General features: G+C 60.3%; 1 protein-coding gene across 1 annotated transcript in view; it reads left to right on the top strand.

Annotated features, from left to right (window-relative positions):
• Nucleotides 1–25,259, top strand: part of TMEM132C (transmembrane protein 132C) — a 142,627-nt gene that overhangs the window by 55,764 nt on the left and 61,604 nt on the right. The window contains exon 2 of the mRNA XM_053669604.1: nt 4,122–5,016. Within this exon, the coding sequence (XP_053525579.1) occupies nt 4,122–5,016 (895 nt within the window). The remainder of the gene's footprint in view (nt 1–4,121; nt 5,017–25,259) is intronic.

Genomic DNA, 25,259 nt, shown 5'->3' with positions numbered 1-25,259 from the left:
CCTCCACTCTCTCTGTCCTCCCCTTTCCCTTCCCCTCGGTGACCAGCAACCTGACTGTGTCTGTGCCTGTGTGCGTGTGTGTGTGTGTGTTGGTTTGTTTGCGGCTCTGTTTCACACGCCACATGTGAGAGAGACCACAGGGTTCTCATCCTTCCCTGTCGGACACGCCTCACTCAGCACGAAGCCCCCGAGGCCCGTCTGCGTCCTTGCAGACTTGGGCCGGATGCCCCCTTTCTGTGGCTGAGGGCCAACCAGGGCACACAGCTTCACCTCTTCCCCCTTTGGCCTTTTCCTGGTGGCAGGGACACCCTGAACCGCAGTGACACAACCCCTGCCCCTGGGCGGGGTGTCTCGTTTACGGCCCCTCCTTGGTGTCCGCTGTGCCTCCGACGAACCCCCAGGCCCCCTGACGCTCGGCGGGACGCTTCCTGGTGGCGGGGCCCGTCCTGGATGCCGCGGGGCATCAGCCACGTCACAGACCTGCGCCCTGTAGATGTCTGGGCCCCTCTCCCCCATTCGTGAGACTCACAAGTCTCTCCAGACGGTCCCAGGGGACATCTCCTGGGGGCAGAGTCACCCTTCGCAGAGAACGCCTGGCTTGGCTGTTCTTCGTGAGAGCCCCCCGCGCCCTGGCACAGCGCCCTCTGAGGATGCACCCACATTGTTCCAAAGATGTTTAGTTTTACCGCATCCAGTGGGGGAGGGAGCAGGACCTAGTGTTTCCATCCAGGCCCTGCTGGGCACTCACCGCTGACCGCATTCAGGGCAGAGCTGGCCCCGGCCTCCCCTTCGAGGCTGACTCCCTCCCCACACGCCTGGGGCCCCCCACCGTCTCTCCACCAACCCCCTGCTCAGGCTCCCAGGCCCTCAAGCCCCTTCCCCAGGCCGCTTGCCGCCCTGGCCTGCCCCCTGGTCCTCCTTCCCGTCACAGCTCAGAGAAGACCAGCCCTGAGCTCCATCCTGGGCACACGCCCCAAAGTGAGTGTGGTGACCCTGGTGCTGCACGACCTTGGCTGGAAGGGTCATTCCCCCGGGGTCACTCTGGGCACTAAGAGACACTGAGACGGCTCCTGCCTTCATTATCTCTCCATCTCGGAAACTCAGTTTCCCTCAGTGGCTGCACGGTTGAGCTCCAGGAGGAGCCGCTGACGGAGGACACAATGTCCCCCCACTGACAGCAGCTCCGACGAGGACGACGGGCCGTGGCTGGGAGACAGCGGGCGGGCGGGCGTGCTGTCGGCCGGTGGCCAATAGAAAGGGGCGGCTGCCCCCTCCACGTGCCCTCCCGCACCCAGGAGGCTGGCCTGGGCCGGCTCCTTCCGGGGACGGCAGGAGCCCACGGGAGGGGTCGTGGACGAGCGTGGTGAGGCCTCTGGGGAACGGGCTCGGGACCGGCCCGTCAGCACTGCTGCCGTCTTCTGTCGGCCAAAGCAAATTGCAAGGCCAGCCTGGATTCAAGGAGCGAGTCCATGGGCTCTCTCTGCTGAAGGGAGGGCTGTGAAGGGACAGACACACCAGGGGGGTGGAGGGAGGAGGGGAAACAGGGCCGCTGTGTAATCGCCCCACAAAGCGACTCTTATATCCTGTGTGTCCAGCTTGTCTACCTCCCCACGGCTCTGTCTACATCCACCTGTCTATCCACCCGTCCATTCATTCATTGGTCATTTGTTCATCCATCCATCCATCCATCCATCCATCCATCACTCATGTATGTATCCATCCACCCATCAATCACCCATTCACTTACCCATTTATCATCTATTTGTTCATCCATTGATCACCCACTCATCCATCATCCATCCATCCATCCCTCATCCATGGAAACTGAAGCTCCAACAAGACAGACAGTTGCCCCACATCACATGGCTGCTGAGCAGACCAGCTCTAGGTCTCTCTATGGTTGAACTTGACGTCCAGAATCGCTGCCCCAGACCCCACGGTCTTCTTTGTAATGTCTGCCTCTTCCAGCTAAAATCAGATCTCTCGCGAACGGGAAAACTTCAGAACTAGGTTCTGCCAGAAAGTGTGGCCCAAGTGCCCATTGCTCCCTGCGAAGGGTGAAGAACAACCTGTTTGAATGGCCCCAGACCTTCAAACCCTGAGAGGACAGCAAGGCCGCGCCAGCTTCCCTGTGTAGGGAACAGACTCCACTTCAGCTTAAAAGCAAAAGGTTGTTTTGCAGGCGTTTTCCTCCTTCGGAAAAGACAAGAAAGCAGAAGAAGCCTGCTGTGCAGGAAGGGCATGAGAAGAAAGCTCGTTGAGAAACACCCCCATGATGGCACGGTCCCCACGCAGATGGGCCTTCGCAACCCCTCTCTGTCCCTTCAGAGGGCCCTGTGCCCACTGCTCTCCCCGAAGACACGAGGCTCTGAATTCTACGGGTCAAGATTTAAGAGCTTTCCGGGAGACAGGTGAATACATCAGAATAAAAGCGTCTCACGTGGCAATTAGTCCACTGGTTCTCACAAAATATTACAAGTTGCTTAAATCATGAACGACTGTTTTAAGGCTTTACGGCCGGGCCCTTGCTGGAATGTGGTGCCTTGGCAGGACCTCAGAGCGAGGGCTTCCGGGCAAAGAGCGGGGATGGATGCCGTGTCCTTGAGAAGCCACTGTGACTGCCCAGGTCCCTTTGGCTGCGGCAGGAAAGGCAGCTCCGAGCCTGCAGCCGGCGTCCCTGGAGCAGGATCGGGGGACCGCCCAGGGGAGGGGCACAGGAGGCTGCCCACCCGCCGCCGGGCCGAGTGGGCCGTGGGCAAGGCGGGGATGCGCCATCTCGGTCAGTACCCGGTTGGGGCTAGTTGGGGTTTCCGGTCTCGAAAGACAAGGGCAAGGTGAAGGGCCCTCCTGCGCTCTGCAGACTCAGCGCTGGGACACGCTGACCCCTGTGCCCTAGGTGTGTGGCGAGTCCTTCCTGGATGGAACCCCCAGCAGGGGACATACCCACTCACGGGAGCTCTTCAGAGGGGACACTGTCCCAAAGGCAAGGACACTGCCGGTGGTACTGCGGTCGGTGTCTGTGACGGACAGGATGGAAGAAAGAGGAGTCAGGGCCTTTCCTGCCTCGGCCCTGACCTCTGCCCCCAGTGTCCATTGACTTCCCCACCCAGAAGTTCCTGCTGGGGGCGTCAAGCTCAATGGCACCGGGAGGTCACACCGGTAGCTGAGCGACGTGGGCTGCTGAGGGTCTCGTCCTGTTCTTGCTTCATAGGCGTGAAGCCTTTGTACCCCCAGCTCCTCCCTGGTGTGTCAGGGGAAGCTGGACACCCAGATCCCCCTGGTGTTAAACGTGGTTCCCACTCACGGTGACCCACTAAAATCCTGTGGGAGGCCGTGGACCCGCCTGCAGGCCAGGGTGAAGCCCGTACCTCAGCAGTGGGTGCTGTCTCCTAATTTGCTGTTTTTCTTTTGACTTGATGAAATCTCATTTATCTGTTAGCTCTGCAAGAGTTTAAAAAAAATTTACCGGCAAACTTGTCGTTTTTAAATTGCGTTTGTCTGCGGAGCCGCACTTAGAAGCTTTCCCCACGCCCGGGCCGGGAAGGTGCCCATCCGTCTTTCGGTGCAGAGCGCGGTGTGTGTCCTCTCTGGGAGCCCGCAGGTCCGTCCGAGGCGCGTTCTCGTGTGCGGTGAGGTGTGTGTGTTCAAGTTCAAGTGCGTGTGTTTCCTTTTCCCCCAGACGGCCAGTTGTCCCTGAGCTATTTATTCGCTCACGACATTCCCAGGGTCACATGGCTTTAATTAGGGACTGTTCTGGCCCCTCGGTCTGTTCACCCGCTCTGTGCCATTAGAAAGGTGCTCAGCTCACAATTTGTGAATGAACGTACTCACCTCACTCCCATTGGATCCTGGCCCCTGTTCTCTTAGGTCAAACCGTGCGAAATTACCACCACGCAGGGATCCTTAGCCGGCAGCAATCTCAGTTTCCTGGGTGTCACCCTAACACAGGTGTGAGATTTGGGGAGCCCCTTAGCGGCTGACTCCAGAAGGATTATGAAAGCTGTAGGCACGTGGACATCGGAAAGTGTGTCCTTGTTTCTAAAAAGCTGGTGGACCACCTAAGACGTCTAAGGAGCCCAGCGGTCACCCCCCTTTTCTCTGTCTTTCTCTGCCCCCTGCAGTGTTAGAGGCCCGCGGGGCCCCCGACGGCAGCCAGCGGTTCTCCTCGCTGCCCCCCTACCTGCCCGTGAGCTACCGCGTCCTGGGGGCAGAGACCGCCTTCTTCCTGCGGGAGGCCCGCCGGGACTTCTCACGCAACTGCAGCCTGCGGTCCAGGGCGGAGCCCTTCTTCACCTACAGAGCCCGGAGGCCCCCGCTGCTGAACGCCAGCTATGGTCCTTTCTCGGTGGAGAAGGCCGTGCCTCTGGACTCGACGTCCACCTCGAACTCTCTGGGCCCGACCGATAAGTTTGGTTTCGACTGGACGCTGAAGGCCCACGTGCTTCAGGACAGCGTCTACCCGTCCCAGCCCACTGTGCAGGTCCTGTTCCAGGTCGTGGGCCGAGACTGGGCCGAGCGCAGCCCCGAGGAGGAGCGGCTGCCTTGCCTGAGCGTGTTCGCCTTCCGGGAGACGCGGGCGGTGCGGGGCGGCTGCCGGCCGCAGGGCGAGCTGGGGCTGTGCGTGGCCGAGCTGCGGCTGCTGGCCGGCTGGTTCAGCGCCCCCACGGTGGTGGCCGGCCGGAGGAAGCCGGGGCCCGCGGCTGAGGGCAGCGCCGTGGAGCTGTACTATGCCGTGCACGCGGGTGACGCGCACGGGGACTGCGCCGGCGGGGACATCAGGAAGGGCAACGCCATCCGCCCAGGGAAGGGCGGCCTGGAGGACGGCGTGTCCCACCTGCAGAGGGTCGGCACTGTGGGCCTGCACCAGGCCCCGGACAGCAGTGACCAGCTCAGCGAGCTGCGTCTGGACGGCAATGTGGCCATCTGGCTGCCCTCCCGTCCAGTCAAACAAGGGGACGTGGTGACGGCCTACGTCACTGTCGCCAGCAACGCCACCGTGGACCTCTTCATCTTGAGGTAGGTGCCCTGAGTGGCCCACGGGAGGCGTGGCTGCCTCGTGAGGGACGGGACTGGACGCTCGGGGGCGTGTATTGCGGAAGAGTCGATGTTCCCAGCCTTTGGGGGTCGCCTCCTTCAGGTGGAAGCGAAATCACTCACCTGCCCACAGGCTTATCTGTGTGCCGGGGGTGAGGGAAGGGGAGGTGAGATGAGACTAATCGCTCTCTTTCGATCTTGAGTTGCCCTCGGACTTGAGAGGGGCGTGGCTTTTCTGGAACTCTGAAGTGTCTGGAAGATACGCAGCCATGGCGTGCAGGACAGAAGGCCCGTGGGCAGGGGCTCCAGGCTGACGGGCAGGCCGAGCGGCACAAGCCCGGGGTCAGGCCCTTCTGCACAGCTGGCGGTGCGGCTAAGTGTTGCTGGGAAAACCCAGGTTCGGGGGGAGAGTTTGGCAATGATCTAAGGAACCTGCCGGACAGAAGGTCGTTCAGCAGAGGTATTCCATCTCACAAAGCGAGAGAAAGAAACGAAAACTCGTCAACAGCAGAGTAACGCGCCTCCCGCCAGCACCGCGGGCTCTGCAGATTGAGCGGAGTTCTCGTGGCGAGACCCTGTCGTTCCTGCAACGGATGAGTCTGAAGTTTGGTGCGGAAGGGCCTCTTATCTGAGAATAATTAATACGAGGGGGAGGGGGAGCCACTTGAATCAAGTCCTCTTAAAATGGGGACCAGAACCTCATAATCATGGAAAAGATTATTTGATTGAGATTTGTTCCAAAGAGAAAGACGATAAAAGTCGGTGGTGTTTTTTTTTTCTTTCTGGTATCGTTAAGAAGGACTTAGGTTAGGATCGCAGCTGTGCTCGGTGCGTTTCAGAATAAAAATTAATCACGCGGAGGAGGAGTGGCCACGGAGCCCCATAGCCGGTGTTGGCAGCGTGCAGTTTCGGGGAGTGTTCTGGGGGGCGACTGTGAGAACCGGCGTCTGGGGGGCGACTGCGGTTTCACAAAGGGCAGGGCGAGGGCGCCGTGGGTTCTCCGGGCGTTTTTCACTCCTTCGGATTTGCGTCCTTCTCCCTGGGTTGCTTGTTGTCATCAGAGTTTTCCCGTTCGAATAGATTGACCGCTGCAGACCCTCCTTGGACGGTGTTTTTGGGGTGTGGTGGGGGATTTTTACGGCATCATGTTTGACGACCTTGTGAAATCCCACCTTTTAGAAGAGGTCGCGTCCTCCCATCCTGTGGGCATCCGTGGTCCCAGCGGTCAGCCCGGCCCTGCCCCAGTGTTGTGGGCGGAGGGATAAGCTCCAGTCGGTGTGTCGGTGACTTTCTCAAAGTGTCTTCCTTTGCAGCTCTACAATCTGCCGTTCCACTTATCCATGCTCTCCTTGATCGGTTCTCAAACGGGCCCGTCTGGGGATCGAACCTGCAACTATTTAGATAGAAGGGCCGGGTGTCTTCCTTCTGCCCTTGACGGGGAACGTGCCCACCTGGAGTCTTTCTGTCTCTACCGTGGCCCTCCGCACTCTCGGTTTTGCGTCATTCCACCCCAAAATGAGATCGGCCCTCGATTTAGAAGTAAAGACAGAAAACCGGGAGCCAGGGGCATAGCCAGCAAGTTAGAAAGTTCCAGAGCCCCGCCCGCCGGCCTCCCCGTGTGCACTCATCCGGGACTGCCCTTCAGAAGCGCCGGTGAGGCTCACGGGCCGAGCGTAGAGGGGCCGGCGCCCGTCACCGCTCTAAGGTGTTTCAGCCGGGGACCCGGTGGGCCGGAAGGAATCGCTGTTTCCCTGGGTTCTTCGTCACACACACAAGCACACTGGGGGCCACACGGCCCGCCACCAGCCGCTCGGGTTCCACGTTCTGGCCGGAGGCCGCGGGCAGCGCACCTGACCCGGGGGCCCCTCTTTCCCCACCACTGCACCAGACGTGACCGTAGCAGCAGCCACCACCACAGGGGCGGGAGGTGGGCGCCGTGGGCGAGTGTCCGTGGGCAAGGTGCCCCCAAGAGCCCGGCACCTGGAAGCACTTCTGGGAAGGCGGTCCCTACAACGTAACAAGGCCGTGTCGGAGACCTGTCACTCGTTCCCTGAGCTCTGAGCCCTCTGGAGCCGGAAGAGGACACTGTGCCCTGGGAAACGGCGGCCACGCAGCTTGTGCTCAAGGCCGCGCTGATGCTCGCTTTGCCGGGACTGAAGAGGAAACAGATGTTTTAGAAGGACGCGCGCTTTCGGAACACGGAGGGCACAGCCCCGTGGCTCTGGGCCGATGCCCAGGGTCAGGTGGGGTCCTCAGGAGTGACTCCCCTGTTCCCAGACCGGTCATCAGGATGAAGCCCTGAGAAGCCATCGAGTTTGCCTGGACTGCAACTTGGGAGCTGATTCGGAAGGTTCTGGAAACCCATTTTCCCACCCTCTGTCCCACATTCGTTTCCCTGGCGCACGTCTCCAAAGGAGAGGTTGGTTTTCATTCTCTTAAGCTTGTCGCTTTAAGGGGATTCTTCCAGAACCGAAAAAAGAAACCATTTTCCTTCCACTGGGGAAGAAGGGGAGAAATCAGGTCCCTGCCCCGTGCCCCTCCCGCTCCCCACCGCAAGCCCCGGTTGCCTAGCAGCCGCTTCCCGGCCACTTGTGCGCCATGGAACCGCTGGGGGCTGCTTCCCTGTGCAATTGACTCCGGCTGTGTGGAAGGGGGGCGGTGGAGGCCACCACGTTCTTCACCCCGTTCACCAGTCACCTTCGTTTCCGAGTCCCCAGATCGCAGCTTTGTCGGCTGCAAACAGTTTAACGCGGGCGTCCAGGGGGGCCTGGGACATACAACCCCTTGGCACCTAGACCTTTTTGGAGAGGGGAGGCCAGCAGAGGGCTGAGTGAGGACTGCAGGGAGAGGGTGGCGTTCTGGCGGCTGCGGTGCGGAAGCGCCCCTTCTCCGCTGCTCGATTTGGTGTCACGCCGCTACTCCAGGGCGTGTGGGGAATTTGAACCCTGAGTGCTATTTAACTGATTCAGAAATCCAGGGAGGGCAAAGCAAGCCCTGCTGTGTCAAAAGCATTCTGATTGCATCCCCTTGTTTAAACCCTGCCTCAGACGCCCACTGTTATTGCATCCCTGCTGCCCGTGTTCCTGGAGAGTAGTTTCTCCTGTTATTGGTCCTTCCTGCCGTCCCGGGCCGCTGGGCGCAGCCTCCTCTCGGCGGGAGGGGTGCTGAGGTGGGGCCTGCAAGGAGCACGGGAGGGTGTGTGTTGGAGGGAGGAGGAGGGGGTTTGGGGAGCGAAGGCCCAGCTCCCAGCCGTCTCCCCGGGTCAGCCCAACGACCTCATGGCCCCCTCGGTCCCTCACGGCTGAGTCCCCTTGGTCCCTGTTTCCTCCAAGGTGGGATCCGTGTTCTCAGGAAGGTTCTTCGTGACCTTACTACCTGCAACTTGTGCCAACCAGCCTTTCTTCCCAGGTCACCTGACCCGGACGGTGGCGTCACTAGGGGCGAACCCACTGGGGGAGCCATTGTGGAAGGCGGCAGAGACCGTATCTCACATTTACTCCAAAACACACGCATCCACTGGCCTGTGGCTCTGTGATCGTGGTCACTTTGGACACCCCTTCCTGAAGAAAGTTTCGCTTCCTTGGAGGTCATCAGAGGGGTCTTTAAAACATGGAATGTGCCCTGGCTGGGGCGGCTCGGTGGCCTGAGTGCCGGCCTGCAAACCAAAGGGCCACGGGTTCGATTCCCAGTCAGGGCACATGCCTGGGTTTTGGGCCAGGCCCCCAGTAGGGGGCGCATGAGAGGCAACCACGCATTGATGTTTCTTTCCCACTCTTTCTCCCTCTCTTCACCTTTCCCTTGAAGTAAATGAATAAAATCTTTAAAAAACAGCAACAACACAGAATGTACCTTCTTGTCGGTGGCTCTTACCCAGGGCTGCCTGGGTCAGACTCGGGGCTCCAGAGTCCAAATCCTGGCTCCCTCTGCTGGGAGCAGGGGCTGGCTCGTCTCAGTGCCTGGCTTGGGGTGCGGCGCCCTGAGGACGTGGTTCGTTGGACCTGTGTAGTATTGTAAACAATAACGAATTTTATTTAAGAATCTGATGTTCTGCTTTCTCTTACAAACCAGAAGATCTGACAAGATCACTTTTCCGCTTCAATATTTGGAGCCGACTTGGGGCTGCCTTGGGGGGGAGAGGGGGGCACTCTGTTCTCTGTGGCCGCTTCCCCACCCCCACCAGCCCCTCCAGAAGAGCCTGCCTGGCTCCCTTCAATGCTCTGCGGACCCCTGGAGGCATGGCCTCTCCTTCCCTGTGTCAGGGGCTCGGGAGCCGAGCGAGCTTCTGTCTTGTTTCTTCCAGTTAATTGCATTAACCTATTTTGCTGTGAGAAACAGACCAGAGAGCCGAGCATTAGTCTGGGCTCCGGGTCTGTTTACAGCGTATTAGGAGGACTTCTCCATTTGGCCTGCAGCCAAGGTGAAATCTCGTTCTCGTTGGATGTTATCACGGTCCCATTAGGGAGGCGGAGAGACCAGTGCTCTGGATGTGGCGGAGGCCTCTTCCCGGGCTGGACACCCCTGGGAGTACAGCCTGCACCCAGCGTCTCGAACACCGAAGGCGTCTCCTCGGCTGTGCCACCCACGAGGCGAACAGAGGGGCGGCTTCCTGCCGAAGGGACCGGAAGCTTCCTCGTGGGAGCTCTGCCGGGAGACAGAGGTGTGTGTGCCGCGCACAAGCGGAAAAGAGGCAACTTCCTAAAAAGTGGAGAACAGTTTAATACTCACTAGATTCCGGAATCTTCCAGTGAAATAGCCACCATGCCCAGGAAGATCTGGGGACCCCAGGGGGCCTAGATGTGGGTGTGGGCACCTGGATTTTCCAAGCCAGTTTCTGAAAGCAGCCCAGGGTGTGGCGGGCACGGGCCGAGCCTCCTGGAGTCACGGTGGCCCGAGGGACTCCGGTGAGGATGGGGTCGGCCCCGGGGCTGTGCCGTGCTGCTCGGCAGCCTCCCCCAGGGCTGGTTCCAAGGCACCTGGGGGCAGCAGGCAAGATGGGGGTCCTCGGGTTCGAATTGTGTTTAATTTTAACTCATTTTCACTTTAAGAGCCACCTGTGGCTGGCGACCACCATGCTGGTTGGCACGGAGCATTCTGGGAGGCTGACCTTGACCCCTGACTCTGGGTTCCTCCCAGATCTAGAATAAACAGGGGTGTGAGCCCAGCTCCTGGCGTAGGTGGAGAGTCAGTAAGGATGAGGCCTTGAGATCGGGCGGGGCCTCAGCAGCGCTGGGCCCCAACCCCCACCCCCTGCCCCGCCCACAGCAGGTGGGGTGGACCTTACAGGACTGCAGCGGGAAGGTGAAAGGTCACTGAAATACCTGTCATCCACATAGAGAATTCCTTGTCCAGGCGTGGTCAGCAGGCCCCTGGCCACATACCCAATTCCAGTCGCTACATGGAGACCCATCTTTTATTTTGTTAATTATAATTCATTTTAATATGTGTCAGAAAATTAGAATTAGCTCATCGAACTAACTACTGATGTCATACATGAGGCCTGAAGCTAAGTGTCTAAAGAAGTCAGGTGCAATTCATTTCCGGAAAAGCGCGGTGCCGCGTGTGGCTAACACGGTGGCCGACGCTCAGGTACGGCCAGCCCGGTGACGTCGGCGAGGAAGTAACCGCGGCTTAAGGCCTGGTGAAGTCAACGCCGGCAGGCCTCCCGCTCCGGTTACTGTGCCTTCTGTTTTTTTTTTTTTCTTTTCTTTCTTTTCTTTCCTTTTTTTTTTATAGACGCACACGTCTGAAAGCGTAAAAATCTTGCCCTTCAAACCTTTGTGCGGCTGAGTGAACTCGGTTTTTTTCCCCTTGTTTCGTGCGGCTCCTGTTGTTTTTATCTGGAAGGAAGCCGAACGCATGAATATTCATGATGCTGTTGAACAAGATTTTTATTGAAAACAAAAACGGATCTGAAGTTTTCCGTCTGCGGCGGCTTCGTCGCCAGCGAAAGCCCCAGTGAAATCTCCCTGTCGGGCTGCTGGGCGTTGGCCCTTTACTTCTGTGAAGAGCGTGGGTCTGGGGCTCCTGAGGCGTTGCTCCCTCTCGAAGAAGAAGACGGTGAAAAGTACTGTGTTTACACAATTCCATTTTCTGCCTGTGTCGTGGGGAAGATAGAAAGAGATGATCAATGGGAGGCGGGTGGGGCTCTTTCTTGAGTCCCAAAGTAGGGAAATAAAGAAAACAGGACGGAAGGGCTAAAACTGTGCCTGACTTCTCGAGGGCTCGCTGTGCCTTTGGATTCCTAGGAAACTGATCCCCTTTCTTCATTTTAATTCGCGTGCCCCCCTCGGCCCCCGCCACCCTGCCGCCTTCTGCGGGAAAGGGGGGGCTGCGTGCTTCTGGGGTCTGATTAATCAGGCGTTTTTCTTCCTCGTGCATTCCAGCGGTTCGGGGGCCCATTTGTCATCCGACCTATTGTTCCTTGGCAGAAAATAAATACGGCATCCAAAATGCATCGCGATGCCCACTGAAATGTGAAGGCGTCTCACGTTGGGTTTGTGCAAACGGTATTGATTTATGGGAAAGAAATTCCCCAGGAGAGACTTTATAATCAAACAAGTTTACTCCTGATTGGTGGGGTGAGCGAGAGGCCTGGGGCCACGAGCCGTGAGCAGGGTTCATCCAGTTTTTAGTTAATGCTTACAAGGCACCTACTAAGTGCAATGCCTCCGCACAGAGCAGAACAGAGAGGGGTTCCCAGGGAACCGATGCTGTGTGGGCTGGCAGGCGATTCAGCAGTAAAACGTGGTCACTTAAAAGCGTGGTGATACGTACAAAGAACGAAAATTAAAACCAAAGTTGATCTTCCTTGAGTGTTCTTTGACATGTCCTCTCCCCAGAAATGAATTGCAGAGAGATGGAAGGGCCGAGGCGCGGTTTTCACAGGCACCCCTCCGCCGGCGTCCGGGGGTGTGGCCCGTGCATTGCGGATTGTTTGCGGGTCGGTAACTTTAAAAGGCAGCGATCACACGTGTAGTTGGCACGGACACCTCCGTCTTCCATTCACGGTAGCGGCACCCAATTCCGTTTTCTGGTAAATGCGTAAGTAACAATGGCGTGTTGTTGTAAAGAAGAATATCCAGTAAATGAGGGGGGTTTTGTGCGTGGGTACGAGGACATTTGGGACGAGACTACACCTGTGCCTTGGGTGGGGCACACGCCTTCTTGTCCGAAAATAACCACTGGGCAAAGAAATGCACGAGCAGGTGCGTCACCCCTTCCTCGCGGCTACTAGGCCCGGCATTGCCCCTGAGGAGGCTCAGCCGTCTGCGTCTGCTGTGGCCCCCAGTGTCTGCTCCAGCTACACGCTCCCTGGGCTGCTGAGACGGGGGTCAGCCAGGACGCCGGTGCCTGCGTCACGCGCTGCGGGCCAGGCTTCCTCCTGTAGCTGCAATCGGGGCCGCAGGCTGTGAGGGGGCTGCACCCCCTCTGGCCACTCAGCTGGGCTTCTCTCTCCTCCTCCTCCTTGACCGTGTCTCCCCCTCCAACGGTCTCTCCGGCATCGTCCAGGGGCATCCTCGGGCAGCAGACCAAGGTGTCGAGAGAGCAAACTCGGAAGCTGTCAGGCTCCCAGCCAGGTCGCTGGGCCAGCCCCGAGCCCAGGAGAGGGGACAGCTGACTCCTGGTGGGAGGAGATCCAGGAGGGACGGGAAGGATGGCGGCAGCGGTGTGCACTCTGGAATCAGAAGCAGACGAGAAGCAGGTATTTTAGGCAGCACACAGAAACAGTGGGTGAGTGTGGCTGGTGTGTGTGGCCCCCGGGACCGGGAGCTGTTTCAGATGAAGATGGAGGAGGAGGAGGAGGGTGAGGAAGAAGGAGGAGCAGGAGGGGAGGATGGAGGAGGGGGAAGAGGAGGAGGAAGGCTGGCCTGCTGGCCTTAAACGGAAACCAAGCTGAGCAGGCCGGCCTGGCCAGATTGGACGCCTGAGCGCTCAGACGTGAGGAGCGTCTGGACGTGAGGCAAGACAGAGATGGCAGTGGTGGTGAAGAAGCAAGAAAGCCGTGCAGGCGGTCACGGCGAGTCAGGAGGTGGGCGGAGGGCAGGGGTGACCAGGACCCGGCTGCGGGGCTCCTCGCAGCCGAAGGGAACATGGGAAGACGGACCTCGCGGCCTCTGCGCGGTTCCCGCCCTCTAGATCAGCGAGGTCGTAGACAGGATAACCCAGTTTCACTTGCGAACTCTTGCAAAGGTCTGTAAGAACCTCGTCAGTGCATTTACACGCAGGATAATGGAGAAATAACTACCATCTGTCAAGTCCTCAGTGTGTGCCAGGCACCGTGTTAATGCCTTGCGCCCATGAACTCGCGGGAGGTGAGGCGTGAATTTTTCACGGTTGTAGACGACGCCGTGGGTGGCTTCCCAGCATCTCTGTGATTGGGGCCAGGCTCCCGTGCTCCCCCGCCCCACCCAACTGTGCACCTCCCGGCACGTGGGTTCCGCCCTGGCTCCAGAAGTGGGCGCGGCTGGTTTCCTGGCTGTTGTAGGTAAACTGCCCGTTTGGCTTTGCTCCTGATTCGGTGGGACCGAGCTGGGCTGACCGGTTCTCTCCGGGGCCACCCGTGAAGTTACAGTGGTGGTTGGGGCTGAGGCCACCTGAGGGCTTCACGGGGCTGGGCGTCCCAGACGGCCGCTCCGGTGGCTGGGAGTCGGCTCTCGTGATTGGCTGGCGCTCACCTGGGCCGTCCTGACCCTCCAGGACAACCATTTGATTCGGGAATGGACACAGGTCCCAGTTTGTGTCACTTGAAAGTTCCCTCCCTTTTTCCGGATGTCGTCGCGTCTGATGGGACACCCAGACGTCAATCAGCAGCCATGTGTGCCCCAGCTTGAGGCTGAAGCCGGCCTGGGGCCGGAGAGGGGAGAGAGGGAAGGAGGCAGAGGCCTTGGCGAGTGGCTCCGCCTCTGCCGTGGCCGCTCTGACGCCACTGGGCTGCCTGTCTCGGAGGTGACACGGTCTGTGCTGTGGCATCGCCGAAGAGGGACGTTGGTCCCCTGGGCCTGCAAAGGTGTGTCGCCGCCTCGCCTGGGCTCCGTGCCTTGGGGACGGGGCTTCCCACCTTCCGCCCGCATTGCCTCCAAGTCAGGGCGGACCCTCTGCTGGAGAGCCCTGGGCCCCTGCCCCCTTCTCTTCCGTTCGTTCTGGGCGCCTGCTTGTTCGTCTTCCCCTCGTCCCGCCTCCACCACCATCTCTGTCCCTCTCGCCGTCCACCCTCCGGTGTCTCCGCTTTCCTTCCATGTTCTCCAACACCCGGGGCTTGTAGGGGACAGAGCACCGTGGAGGAGCGTGTGGTGGTTCCTCCAGTGTTCACTCCCGGGCTGGATGGTACTTCTGTTCACGTGTGTTGCTGGTGGAAGGCTGCAGTTTTGGAGGGCAAGGTGGTCAGAGCCCAGGAGCCAGCACCATTTCTCACACCGCGTTGCCGGGCGAGCTCTGTCCGCCCCATCCCAACCCGCCCTCACGCCCAGCCTCCACCGCCGCCAGCTGGCCCGCTTCACCCCATCCCGTAACCTGTTCTCACAGCGGCAGGGTTTTATACAGTGCACCTCGGCCACGTCAGCCCCTTCTGCTTTGGGCTCTGAGTCTACTTGTCCTGTTGGGGACACTGCCCGTGACTGTATCCTGTCTCCCCCGAGAGTCCACGATCCCCTTTGGCGTTGACGGCGGGGGCTGACCCCCGCTCCTCCTGCCTCCGCAGCCCCTAGCACAGTGCCCAGCGCACAGCAGGTGACTTGTCTTCCGGAGTCGCGGAGCGTCTGGAAGGGAGTTACTCGGTGACTGGCGGCCACCGAGCCTTCTCTGTTAGAACGTCCTGGAACTGGGAGCCGGCGTGTTGGCATCACCACGATTCCTCCGGCGGGTCCGGGCCGAGGCCTGCGGAGCTGGGACAGAGGAGGGCGGCGTCCGGTGGGCGGTGGACATGACCCTGGGGAAACAGCACTGAAACTGGACTTTCTGGTCCCCCACGTGAGTGTGCCTCCCCCTCGTGGGGCCTCAGGTTTCCTTCCGGTTCTCCCAGAGCCGTTCGTGACGTGGATATAAAAGCTACCCGCCCACTAAGCGAATCTTCTTCACTCTGGGGTAACTTACATGCAGGCAGATTGGGTCAGAACCGATGCACGACCCGGCGGTTCTGGACAAATTATTCCCTGCCTGCAGGCCGCCGGCACTGTCTTGTTTAATACAGTGACTCAGGTCCCGGTGACGGGGAGACAAAGGGACAAAGCCAGGAGCAGCCGCAGGGCCGCCCCACCCGGCGGTCTGGTGACGGATCGCTGCCTCCCGGCGGTGACGCCGCCAGTCTGGTGTTCATCCCGGTTGTCCGCCACTCTGGCCGTATTCACAAAAACATTCACGACCACGTTTCAAGGAACCCAATGATACTCAAGTAGATATACGCTGCCCAGGACAATGAGGTCGGTCCCAGCAGGACACTCACATCCAGGGCACAGAGATGGAGTCAGTTTCATGCAAGTTGACATCGGTGTACGAATGGGGGGGGGTGCAGTTGCCCTCAGTCCCAGCTGCCACCGAGGTCTCCCATCCAACGGGGTGTTGGCTGCCTGCGTATTGCAAGCATCAGACGCGTCGCTAATTTGGAAAGAAAACACTCCTGGTGAACTATTTTTACCGCCATCGGCTCAGCACCCGGGCGTGTTTGGGTGGTCTCTTCCGTAATCGCTTTGTCTGGGGAATTTATAAAGATGCCACGGGCAGGCCGGGAGGATGGGGGGAGACAGCTGCCTGGGAGTGCCTGTTCCGCGCCAGCAGGAAATTTGTGTTCCTAATGGAAATGCCGGATCGTCATGTCGCTCAGAGAGCGAGTGGTGCGGGGTTAGTGATGGCGGCCAGCGGCTGTGCGGGCACAGGCTGCTGCTTCGCTGATTGGATTGAATTAGTTGATACTCTAACGAGGCGGGTAATCGGAGGCTGGTTGCTCGGGACGGCTGTGAGCCAGTGGGGCCGAGTGTCATCTTCTCTCCCTGTCCTTCCGGTGTGGTTGCTGCTGTGTGGGCCGGAAGGGGTCAGCTCCTGGCTGGCCGCTGAGCCTCCAGAGCATCGGTCAGGTCTGGCCCTGGGGCCCTGGGAACCCAGGGGCCTCGCCCACAGAGGCCGGGGCTGACGGGGAACGAGTTCCTGGGGCATCCGGCCGGTGGCTTCCAGGTTTCTGCCAGAAGCCTGGTGTTCAGGAGACTGCGGGACAGGACGCGGAGGTGGGAGTCCCCGCCTGTGGCTGTGCCAGGCTGCCCGAGGGACACGCTCGCCCCAGCCGGGCACGTTTCTGCCTGCAATCAGGTGCATGCACCTGTCCCTCTGTCCGTCGTCCGTCCATTACTGGATTCACCAAACTTGGTGTGCACCCTACCCTCCTGAGGTGCCGCAGGTGAGGGTGCACCTGTTCAGGTGAGCACTCGGTGAGCCAGGTGGAGGCGTTATTATGCAAAGAGGCGGTGCAGGCCTGGCTTTGGGGTGACAAGGAGGATGGCCAGTTAGGGCACTGCCTGGAGCCCTGGGGGGGGCCCTTGAGAGGCAGGTGTGGTGGGGGGGCGGGCAGGGACCTCCTCCGAGGGGCCCAGCGAAGCCACGGGGCTGGGGAGGAATCCAGTTGCATTCTGCGGGGACCCTGTGCCTGTCACAGAGGAGAACAGAACCCACAGGGTGGTTGAGCAAAGTCGAGATTTCCCAAAACGTACTACTTTTAGGTGGTACATAAGCATTTTTATTCATGTATTACATGTTTAGTGTTAAGTACGTTAGGAAGAAAAAACTATCGCATAAAAATCTGTACTTGCACAGAGGTGATTGCTTAGAACAAAACAAAGAAACCCCCTGAAATGTCGAGCAGCGGAACACAGGCCTCTACGCTGACAGAAACCATGAAGCTCCTCCAGGACCACGCTGTCGCTCCTCGGTTCCTCCCTAGTTCTCGGATACTGCGGTTGCTTAGGTCACGTGCAGGAGTCCCAGCCCTTGCAGGTCGCGTGTCCCCTCCCTCCGTTGATGTCAGGTGACTTCAGGGGGCGAGGAAGACCACCGACTGTGGTTTCTCAGCACGGGGTGGGGGAGGGGGGCTCGGTCTCCCGGTCCCAGCAGCGACAGCGTCCGTGGAACAGCGTCTCGGAAAACACGGGCTCCATGTGACGCAGGCTGGCCACCACCGTCATCACACACAGAAGTGTGTTCTGCATGGCGATCTACACGTACAGATGAGAGGGTGCAGAGCAAACAACGTCCCGTAACACGCATTCTTGTGGAACATCTGTGTGTATTTGTATGTGTGCATACACACACACACACACACACGTGCACTCACATCTGAAACAAAGTTCCCCAGACCAGTGGCTCCTGCTGCCTTGTGTGATCAATGCCGTCTCTCTGTCCGTCCTCCTTCGTTACTTGTCGCAGCTGCTTGACCCCCACTCAGCTGACTTCAAACCCAGCATGGCTCCCAAGGTCTCTTTGGAAAACACAGATTTGAATTTTTTTTTTTTTGTATTCTGCGCTCACTCTCAGCCTGGAGGCCGAGGAACGTTCTTGCATTCCAAGATGCTGGAGCGGGGTGTGCGGGCCGGGAGCCACACTGGCTGGCAGCCACTCACTCCATTTTTGCCGGGTGGCCCGGGACGGAGGGGGAAGGGTCACCCCGAGGCCGAGAGCGGGCTTGCTGACGCACCGCTGTCCGCGTTGTGACGGACGGCTTCAACCCAGGGAGCTCTGATGGAGGAGACGTGTCGGCCGCCTGCTGCCTGCATTTCCTGCCCTGCTGGGACCCATGGCAGCCCGGACTCATCGATTTGGTGCGGCCCAGGCAGGGGCTAATGTGTCTCCTAATGGCTTGTTAATCACCTGCTTCTCTGTCAGCTGCTGGTCTCGGGGAGCGATTCTCCAACAGTTGCTAATTGGGAAGGAAAAAGCACAGGACAGCAGAGAAAAGGACAGAGGGAAGTGACACGGATGTACATGCCGTCACTAACACGAGGGTGGCAGGCAGATCCAGATCGGCCCCGGCTGAGCAGACCCTGCCACACTGAACGGGCCGGACGGTGACTATGTTTATCTCTGCAAGCCGGCAGGTCTCCATCGCCACCACCCAGCCTTGCCCACAGCTGGCCAAAGTGGCCGTAGACTCTGAATAAACTAGTGAGTGTGCTCCGATAAAACTTGATTTACAGAAGTGAGCCGCCGGTTGGGGCGGGGCTGGCCTTGGCTCGTCAGCTCCCGCCTGGCTCTGTGCATCTTCTCTGCCGTTACCGGCCTCTGCTGGGGTCAGCATCTCTGAGCCGCTGATGTCCCGAACTGGGTACCGCGTTGTGGTGAGGGCTGTGCTTTGCACTGCAGGGTTTTTAGCGGTGACCCTGGCCTCCACCCACGAGACGCCAGGGTGGACGTAACCAGACGTGTCTCTGGGCACCTCGGGGCCGCCCGGAGGGCAAGATCGCCCTCCCTCGAGAACTCCTGCTTAAAAGCCATCGCTGTGACTTTCAGTCACATTGTGTTTTGTGCGTGCGGTCCCTCTGGCCAGGGTCCCTTGTGTTCGTTGGGGGTTTGGAGTGCAGACCACCCCCGCCGTGGCGTCCAGGATTAATGCCAGCCGCGGTCTGAATCTCAGGCTCGCGTCTTCTGAACAAGGTGGGAGAGGGGGCTGTCAGGCCCTGCTCCTGGCCCGGGGCTTGGCTGTGAGAAGAGATAAAGACTTGTAGAAGTTACCCTTCCTGGACAGACTGAAGATGGGAGGCAGGCTGGACGCTTGGGCCGTGTTCCCACGCAGGTGCCGGCACGAGGCTGCCTGGGACCTGACCCCGACTCCAGCGCTTCCCGGCTGTGTGAGCTCTGGCGAGCCACTTGACCTCTCTGTGCCCCGGTGCTCTCATCTGCAAATCGCCAGTCCTCTCCTGACCGGGCTGTGCTGAACTGAGGTCTCAAAGGCCTCAGGGGGTGTCCAGCTTGGAGCTATCCTTCTGCTGGTCCAGGAACAGGAGTGACATCAAAGCGAGACCCGGGGAGGACCGTCCCAGATCACATGGCGTTGCCCAGTCAGCACACCTGGAAGTATCTGGTCGGGTTGGGGAAGCGGTCCCCTCAGTGCCCTGACGTCAAACCAGGCTGGGGGCGTTTGGGTAACGCTGATGAAATGCTCCCAGTCCACCAGCCGCCTGGGCCCGTTCACGGCACCAGCATGTGTGGGAGCCGAGTGGCCACAACGTGCTCTCGGAACCCAACGACTTGCATCCGATGGAGAAAAGCAGGGCGGCCTCTGGGCGGGCCCAGGTGGCACAGCCGGAAGGCGCCGGGCCTGCTGCCCGTCGTCACATCTCCGTGGCGCTGAGCTGGTGGTCAGCAGCCGAGGCCCTTCCCAGAGGCCTCTGGCCCAGCTGAGGGCTGTGCCCGTGTCACCCCCAGCCCCCCGCCTGCCCCTTTCGGCACTCCCCTTGTCCCCGTGGCACAGACAGGGAAACTGAGGCTTGGGAGAGCATGGCTGATGTCCCAGGTTCACTGCTCAATTCTGCAACCGGAACCCGAATCCTGCCCCTTCACTGGGGATGTTGGGAGCTTTGCGTGTGGCATCTGGGGCTGCTGTCAGGTCCAGAACGGCCCGACACCCAAACTCGGGAGAGGCAGGAAGAAGCGTGAGGGGTAGAGGGTGAGGATCCGCAGAGTCGGCAGGTAGCAAGTGGGCACTGGGATGGCCTGGGTCCCGCTGCCCCCAGGCTGTGTCCGTGTCCCTGTCCCTGCCCGTGACAGACCTGCCTGACTGTGCGTTCTGGCGGCTGCCCCTCCCCGACCTGCCTGCCGGGAGCTCCTCCTCCTCCTCACCAAAGCTACTAACTCTTCTTGTGGGGCTAGGGTCACTGTCCCCAAGTATTGAAGGGACTGCCATATGGGAAGAAGTTCCTGGGGGAAAGAGAGAGTTCAGGTCAACCACAGAAAGGCGCTTCCTCCTGACGTGAACTTCACGGGGTCCGAGCAGGCCCCCCACCTTCTGAGGGGGACGCTGGGGCAGAGACCCGGCTTCAAGAGGAGAGTGCACCGAGGCCACCCCAGCTCTCCGACGCAGTGGTTCTCGGGGTGGAACGGGGGCACTGTCACCTCCCCTAGAGGAATCTCGAAATGTCTGGGGACGTTTTGGGTTGTCCCAATGGGAGGACAAGCTACTGAACTCCCGCCGTCCCCGACATGGGCGAGCCCGTCCCCATCGCCAGAGCTGCCTGTGGGGACAGCCCTGCTCTCAGACCCAGGGAGCTCACGGGTCCTTACGGTGAACAGGAGCGTTGCGGCCGCACTGCCACCCTCCGCCGTCACCACCCCCACCAGGCAGATCCTGACGAGGCGCCCTCCTTGGGGACAGGAAGTGTCGTCCCTTCCTGCAGCCTCCTCACTTTGGTTTCCACCCACACGTCATTTTATAGCAGCTGGGTGTCGTATTTATAGCACGGAACGCTTCAAGGTTAGGCTCCGAGATGTTGAGGCAAAAAAAAAAAAACAAAAAAACGGCCTCCCTCCTGATGCGCAGAGATTTCTCTTCGTGTTTGGGAGACGGGCGCGGACACGGCGTAGGCTGATTTCATTTCAGGATTGCGGCCACGGGGTAATCAGGGAAAACATGGCCGTCCACCCGCCGAACCTCCCAGACTCAGGATGCTGCCGGAGGGCGTTTGCAAACACGCTACGGCTTTATTTCCCACAGTCTCGTGTCCAAGCGTCGTCCTGGCGGGGCTCCTCGTCAGCTTCGTCCGGGCGCCGGGCGAGGCCGCCTCGTTCAGAGACGTGACCGTGTTCCCCGGGTGTTCTGTCTTCGCGCTGCCGAGATGGGCACCATGCTGAGCGAGGCGAGATGCGGGAAAATCTCATATCTCTCCGGGATGAGAAAAGTAATTACGGGAACACACAGAATTGGACACCGAGGAGGAAAATAAATTGGGTGGAAATTGGCCCGACATGTATTTACACGCTCTGAGCGGAGAGGCGTCCCCGCCCGCCCGCCAGGCTCCGCCCTCTCAACAGCCGACCCCGTGGAGTGGCCTGAGGAACTCTGCAGCCTTGCCCGCACCCTCCTCCTTTCCTCTTCCCGGGCTTCTTTGTGTTCCTGCCACCTTTGAAGACGTGATGACACGTCCCGTAGACTGTGGCGGGGTGTGGCTGGATGCTCGGGCGCTGTCAAGCCTCACCGTCCACGCGGCACAGACACGGCCTTCGTGGAGAACGCGCTGCGCCTGCCGGAAGGGCCTCTGAAGCTCATGAGCGTATTTTTAGACTCTGGGTCTGCACGTGCGTGGCACGGGCACAGGGTTCAGCACTGTCCGCGCCGCCGTGGGCGGGAAGTCCGGGAGAGGAGCAACGCCAGGGCGTCGTCACGGCACCCCCGCGTGGCGGGTTTCTCCTAAGTCGGGAAAGCCACTGCCTGACCCAGTGGACAGCAGCGCTGCAGGAGTGGGGGGCCAGGACATGTGGGGGTGCAGGCGGCCCGGACCAGCCCGGAGCCGGCGTGGGTGCCGCTGGCTTCCTCCCCCCCGCCCCCACCCATCCGGTCACAACGAGCCCCCAGAGCCGCCCCTGCGAACACCTCAGCCCCCCTCCTGGTCCGATCCCCTTCCCTGTGTAGTTCTCCCCCCGGTGGAGGAGCGGACCACGACCCGCCCACTCCTTAGCGGCTCCACTCCAGAGCGGTCTCCCGTCAGCTTTAGAAAGTGGACGTGAGGAAGGACAGGGAAGCCCATGGCTCTGACGGGCCTGGTGTCGTCAGTTCTGACACCTGCCGACCAAGGCGCAGGCCTTGCCCATCACGCCCTAGAAAGCTCTCCTCTGCCCCTCGGACAGAGCCCCGCCCCCAGGAGTCATCAGAGTGGATCGCGCTGCCGTCCCACAGGCCGCTGTCACCTGCCCTGGAGCGCTGCGCCCGTGGGAGCTGTCATGCCCGCAGTGTTGCGATGGCCTCGGTGTTGCGTGGGTCAGCACTTCGTCCCGCTCGCTGCCGGCCCGGGGGCCCTGGGTGGGCTGAGCCTCCAGCTGGCCTGCCCTGTTCCGCCTGCGCGGCCGTCGCTGGCCGACTGGACCCAGCGCGGTGAGGGTCAGCTGGCCACGCGTCCTCGTGCCACTTCTGTGGCTCCCTCGGGCTTGAGAGTCAACGGCCAGCGCCTCCTGCCCCCTGGGAGCTGCAGGGGCTCACGAGGCTTCCCACCTGTTTCCCCCCTGCTCTCCGTCCAGCTCAGGGCCCGGTGTGCTTGACCTTGACCGCCCCGCCTCCCAGGCCGCCGTGGCCTGGCTCCCCCTCAGGGGCTGTGGGCTGTGCTGGGGGCTCCAGTTCTCCCTTCAGCTGCCTCTCCCTGTCTGCCTGGCCCGGTGCCCTCCTGCTGGCCCCCTGCCCGTGATGCTGTGGGCTCGACGGACCCCTCGGAGGGGTCAGGTGGGTTCTCTCAGACCAGCAGTTCTCAGTCCTCAGTCATTCTTGGGGCATCCCTCTGGGATTTGTGTGTTCTGGAAGGATCCAAAACCTTTGCTACATTTTAACTCTCATCCGGTGACCCCCTTGCACAACTGTGATCTGTGTAAAACAGAATCAGACGGACGGGAACGAGACGAGTATGTCCATTCATGTGAAGTCTGTTCGACGCGGTACCGGAGGTTCCTGCCACGCCATTCAGGCAGGGACGCAATAAAGGGCTACGGCCTGGGAAGGAGGGAGCAGGACTCTCCCCGCATGCAGGTGGCGTGATGGCGTGTTCGGAGGCCCCGAGAAAACAACTCGGAGCCGTTAGAACCAATAAAACACTTCAGCAGGGGTTGCAGGCTGGAAGATCGATGTAAAAACACATTTCTACATGCGCTCGAGCAATGAACATCGGAAATAAAAAGGAGGAAACGGTTCCGTTTCCAATAGCATGTAGAAGAACAAAGTACTTAGAAATAAACCCAAAAAAGGGGGGAGACTAGTCCCCTGAAAGCTACAACGTGGCGGCGAGAGGAACCGGAGAAGGCCTGCGGGGTCGGAGAGTCGCGTTCTGAGACGGCAGACGTCCTCTCGTGAAGGTGGCCGGGCTCCCCGAATCAACCTGCCAGCTCCGGCGATCCCTGACACGGCATCCTGACTTCCACGTCTGCGGGGATTTTCTAGCTGATCCTAAAATTCACACGGAAATGCGAAGGAGCAGAACAGCCAAAAACAGTTTGGGGTCAGAAGAGCTAATTTGAGGGGTTCGTGCCTCCCGATGGGAGAAACTTCCCGCAAAGCACCGTTGGCACAGAGTCTGTGTTCTCAGCCCAGAGGCAGGCATTTCGATCAATGGAATCAAACTCAGTCCAGAAATAAACCCATAGATTGACGGTCGCTGAGCGTGCGCCAGGGCGTCGAGACAGTGGAGTGGGGAAAGCAGCGGTCTTTGCAAAACCAGAGCTGGGCAGCCGGTCACCTTCGCGCCAAAGAGCCTTTCTCGTCAGGGACGCGGATGGACGCGTCGCGTGCCGACTTGTGTGCGGTTGGGCCCCAGGCCGAGGGCCGCCCGCGTAACTGGTGCAAGACTGCTTCTGGGCGCGGTCAGTGTTCGCATGGGCGGACCAAGTAAAGACGCACCCTCACTGTGGCAGCCTCTCGTCTGTCCCGCACGCACAGGACAAAAGGGCAGAGGACTGGCAGGTTCTTTCTGCTTGTCAGGAGCTGGGACAGCCCTCTTGTCCTGCCGGGGACAGCGGTGCTCGCCACCTACCGGGGGGGCTTCCAGAGTCTCCCGACGGGAGTCTGATGTGTCTTTTACGTGCGGAGAATCCTCTCACTTTCGATCCAAAGCTCAGCCTGCGGGCCCGTGCCCAGGTCTTGCTGGGAGCGGCCTGGTGACATCTGTCTGTGCCCGATTCCTGCTCAGCCAGGCCACAGTCCGAGACGGGATGGGGAGAGAGAGAGAGAGCCAGCCCAGGCGGCCTGACAAACCCCTGGTTTAATTCAAAACCTGTTTGCTGTCTCACTTTCCACCATGTTTTCCTTAAATCGGTCTGATACTTAAAACCCAAATAATTCCCAGCCAGTGTAGGGAGCCCTCTCCCCCGGGGTGACCCCTCCCACCTTATTTTTATCCGGTTTCTGCACATTTCTCCGGGAGCCCTCGCCGCGGCTGAGACCGCACCAGAGAGGAGGGTGATAATGAGATTTGGGGACTGAGAGGGAGGGGACCGAGCTCCTTGCCTCTGCGTGGGTGTCAGGCTGCTCCTCCTTCTGAGACCAAACCGTCCCCATGGCAGTGTCCCCGGGCGGCTTCGAAGGAAGCTCCAGAAATGTGGGGGAGCGATCTCGGAAAACCCTGCTTGTCTGACGGGTGGGACTGGGAGTGGGGCCCCTGCGTGGCTCTTTCTGGGGCAGCCTTGCAGGGGCGCCCCCAGCCCGCCATGCTAGGTAATTGGACCCTTGAAGTGTTTGGTCGGAGCCTTGGAGAGGTGTGAACACACCCTCCCGCTGACAGTCCCGTCCTGGGGGAGCAGGCTCTCGGAGACGCCCATTCTGAGGGAGGCAGGGGCTCCCCGAGCTCTCGCTGTGTCTGTGGGCGATCGGACATCTTGAGGGAAATTGATTGGGGGGGGTAATGGGGGCGGGACAGGTCGGAGGGGCAGGCCGTGAAGGAGCTCCGCCCAGGGAGGACTTTGGGGTCCGGGCCAGCCCACTCGGCAGAGGCTGCGGACGCCCGGACACAGGGCCCGTGACACTGCTGTCCGTCCGCGTCTGTTCCTGAGACAAGCAGCCCTGAGCTCCCCGCCCCCAGGGGCAGGAGGGCAGTTGCTGGCAGACAGAGCAGCACAGGCAAGGTGATGCTGGGCCCCCAGGGGTGTAGCGCTGCACCGTGGTTACCGTTCTGCACCTTGTGTCCAGAGCTGGACAGCGTCTGGGCTCCCGACACTCGTACTGAGCCTGCCATGGCTGCGGGGCTGGTCGGTTGCCACGCCTCGCCCTCCCCCCAGACGCCCGTCGCTCCAGCCCAGCCCTGGAAGGGCCCTGCGCGCCCCCACCTGCGTCCGCGCGTCTGGTAGGCAGCGTGCTTGTCCCAAAGGCGCCTCCTGCACTTTCCGCATCGCAGACTTGATCGGCAGCCACCACGAAGCCCGCTGGCTGCCGTCCGACTCCCATCAGGGGGAGCCGAACCCCGGAAACCAGGGTCCCGCCGAGTTGCCGAATGCGCTGGTGTCCCTGGAGGGCCACCCCGAGCGGGATGAGAGGACCCACAAGCTGCGGCGCGTCGACAGGGAGG

This window comes from Artibeus jamaicensis, unplaced genomic scaffold (assembly GCF_021234435.1).
Source record: "Artibeus jamaicensis isolate MK-2021 breed Jamaican fruit bat unplaced genomic scaffold, CSHL_Jam_final contig_525, whole genome shotgun sequence".
NCBI classification, from domain to species: Eukaryota; Metazoa; Chordata; class Mammalia; order Chiroptera; family Phyllostomidae; genus Artibeus; species Artibeus jamaicensis.
This window is presented reverse-complemented; position numbering and strand designations above follow the sequence as displayed.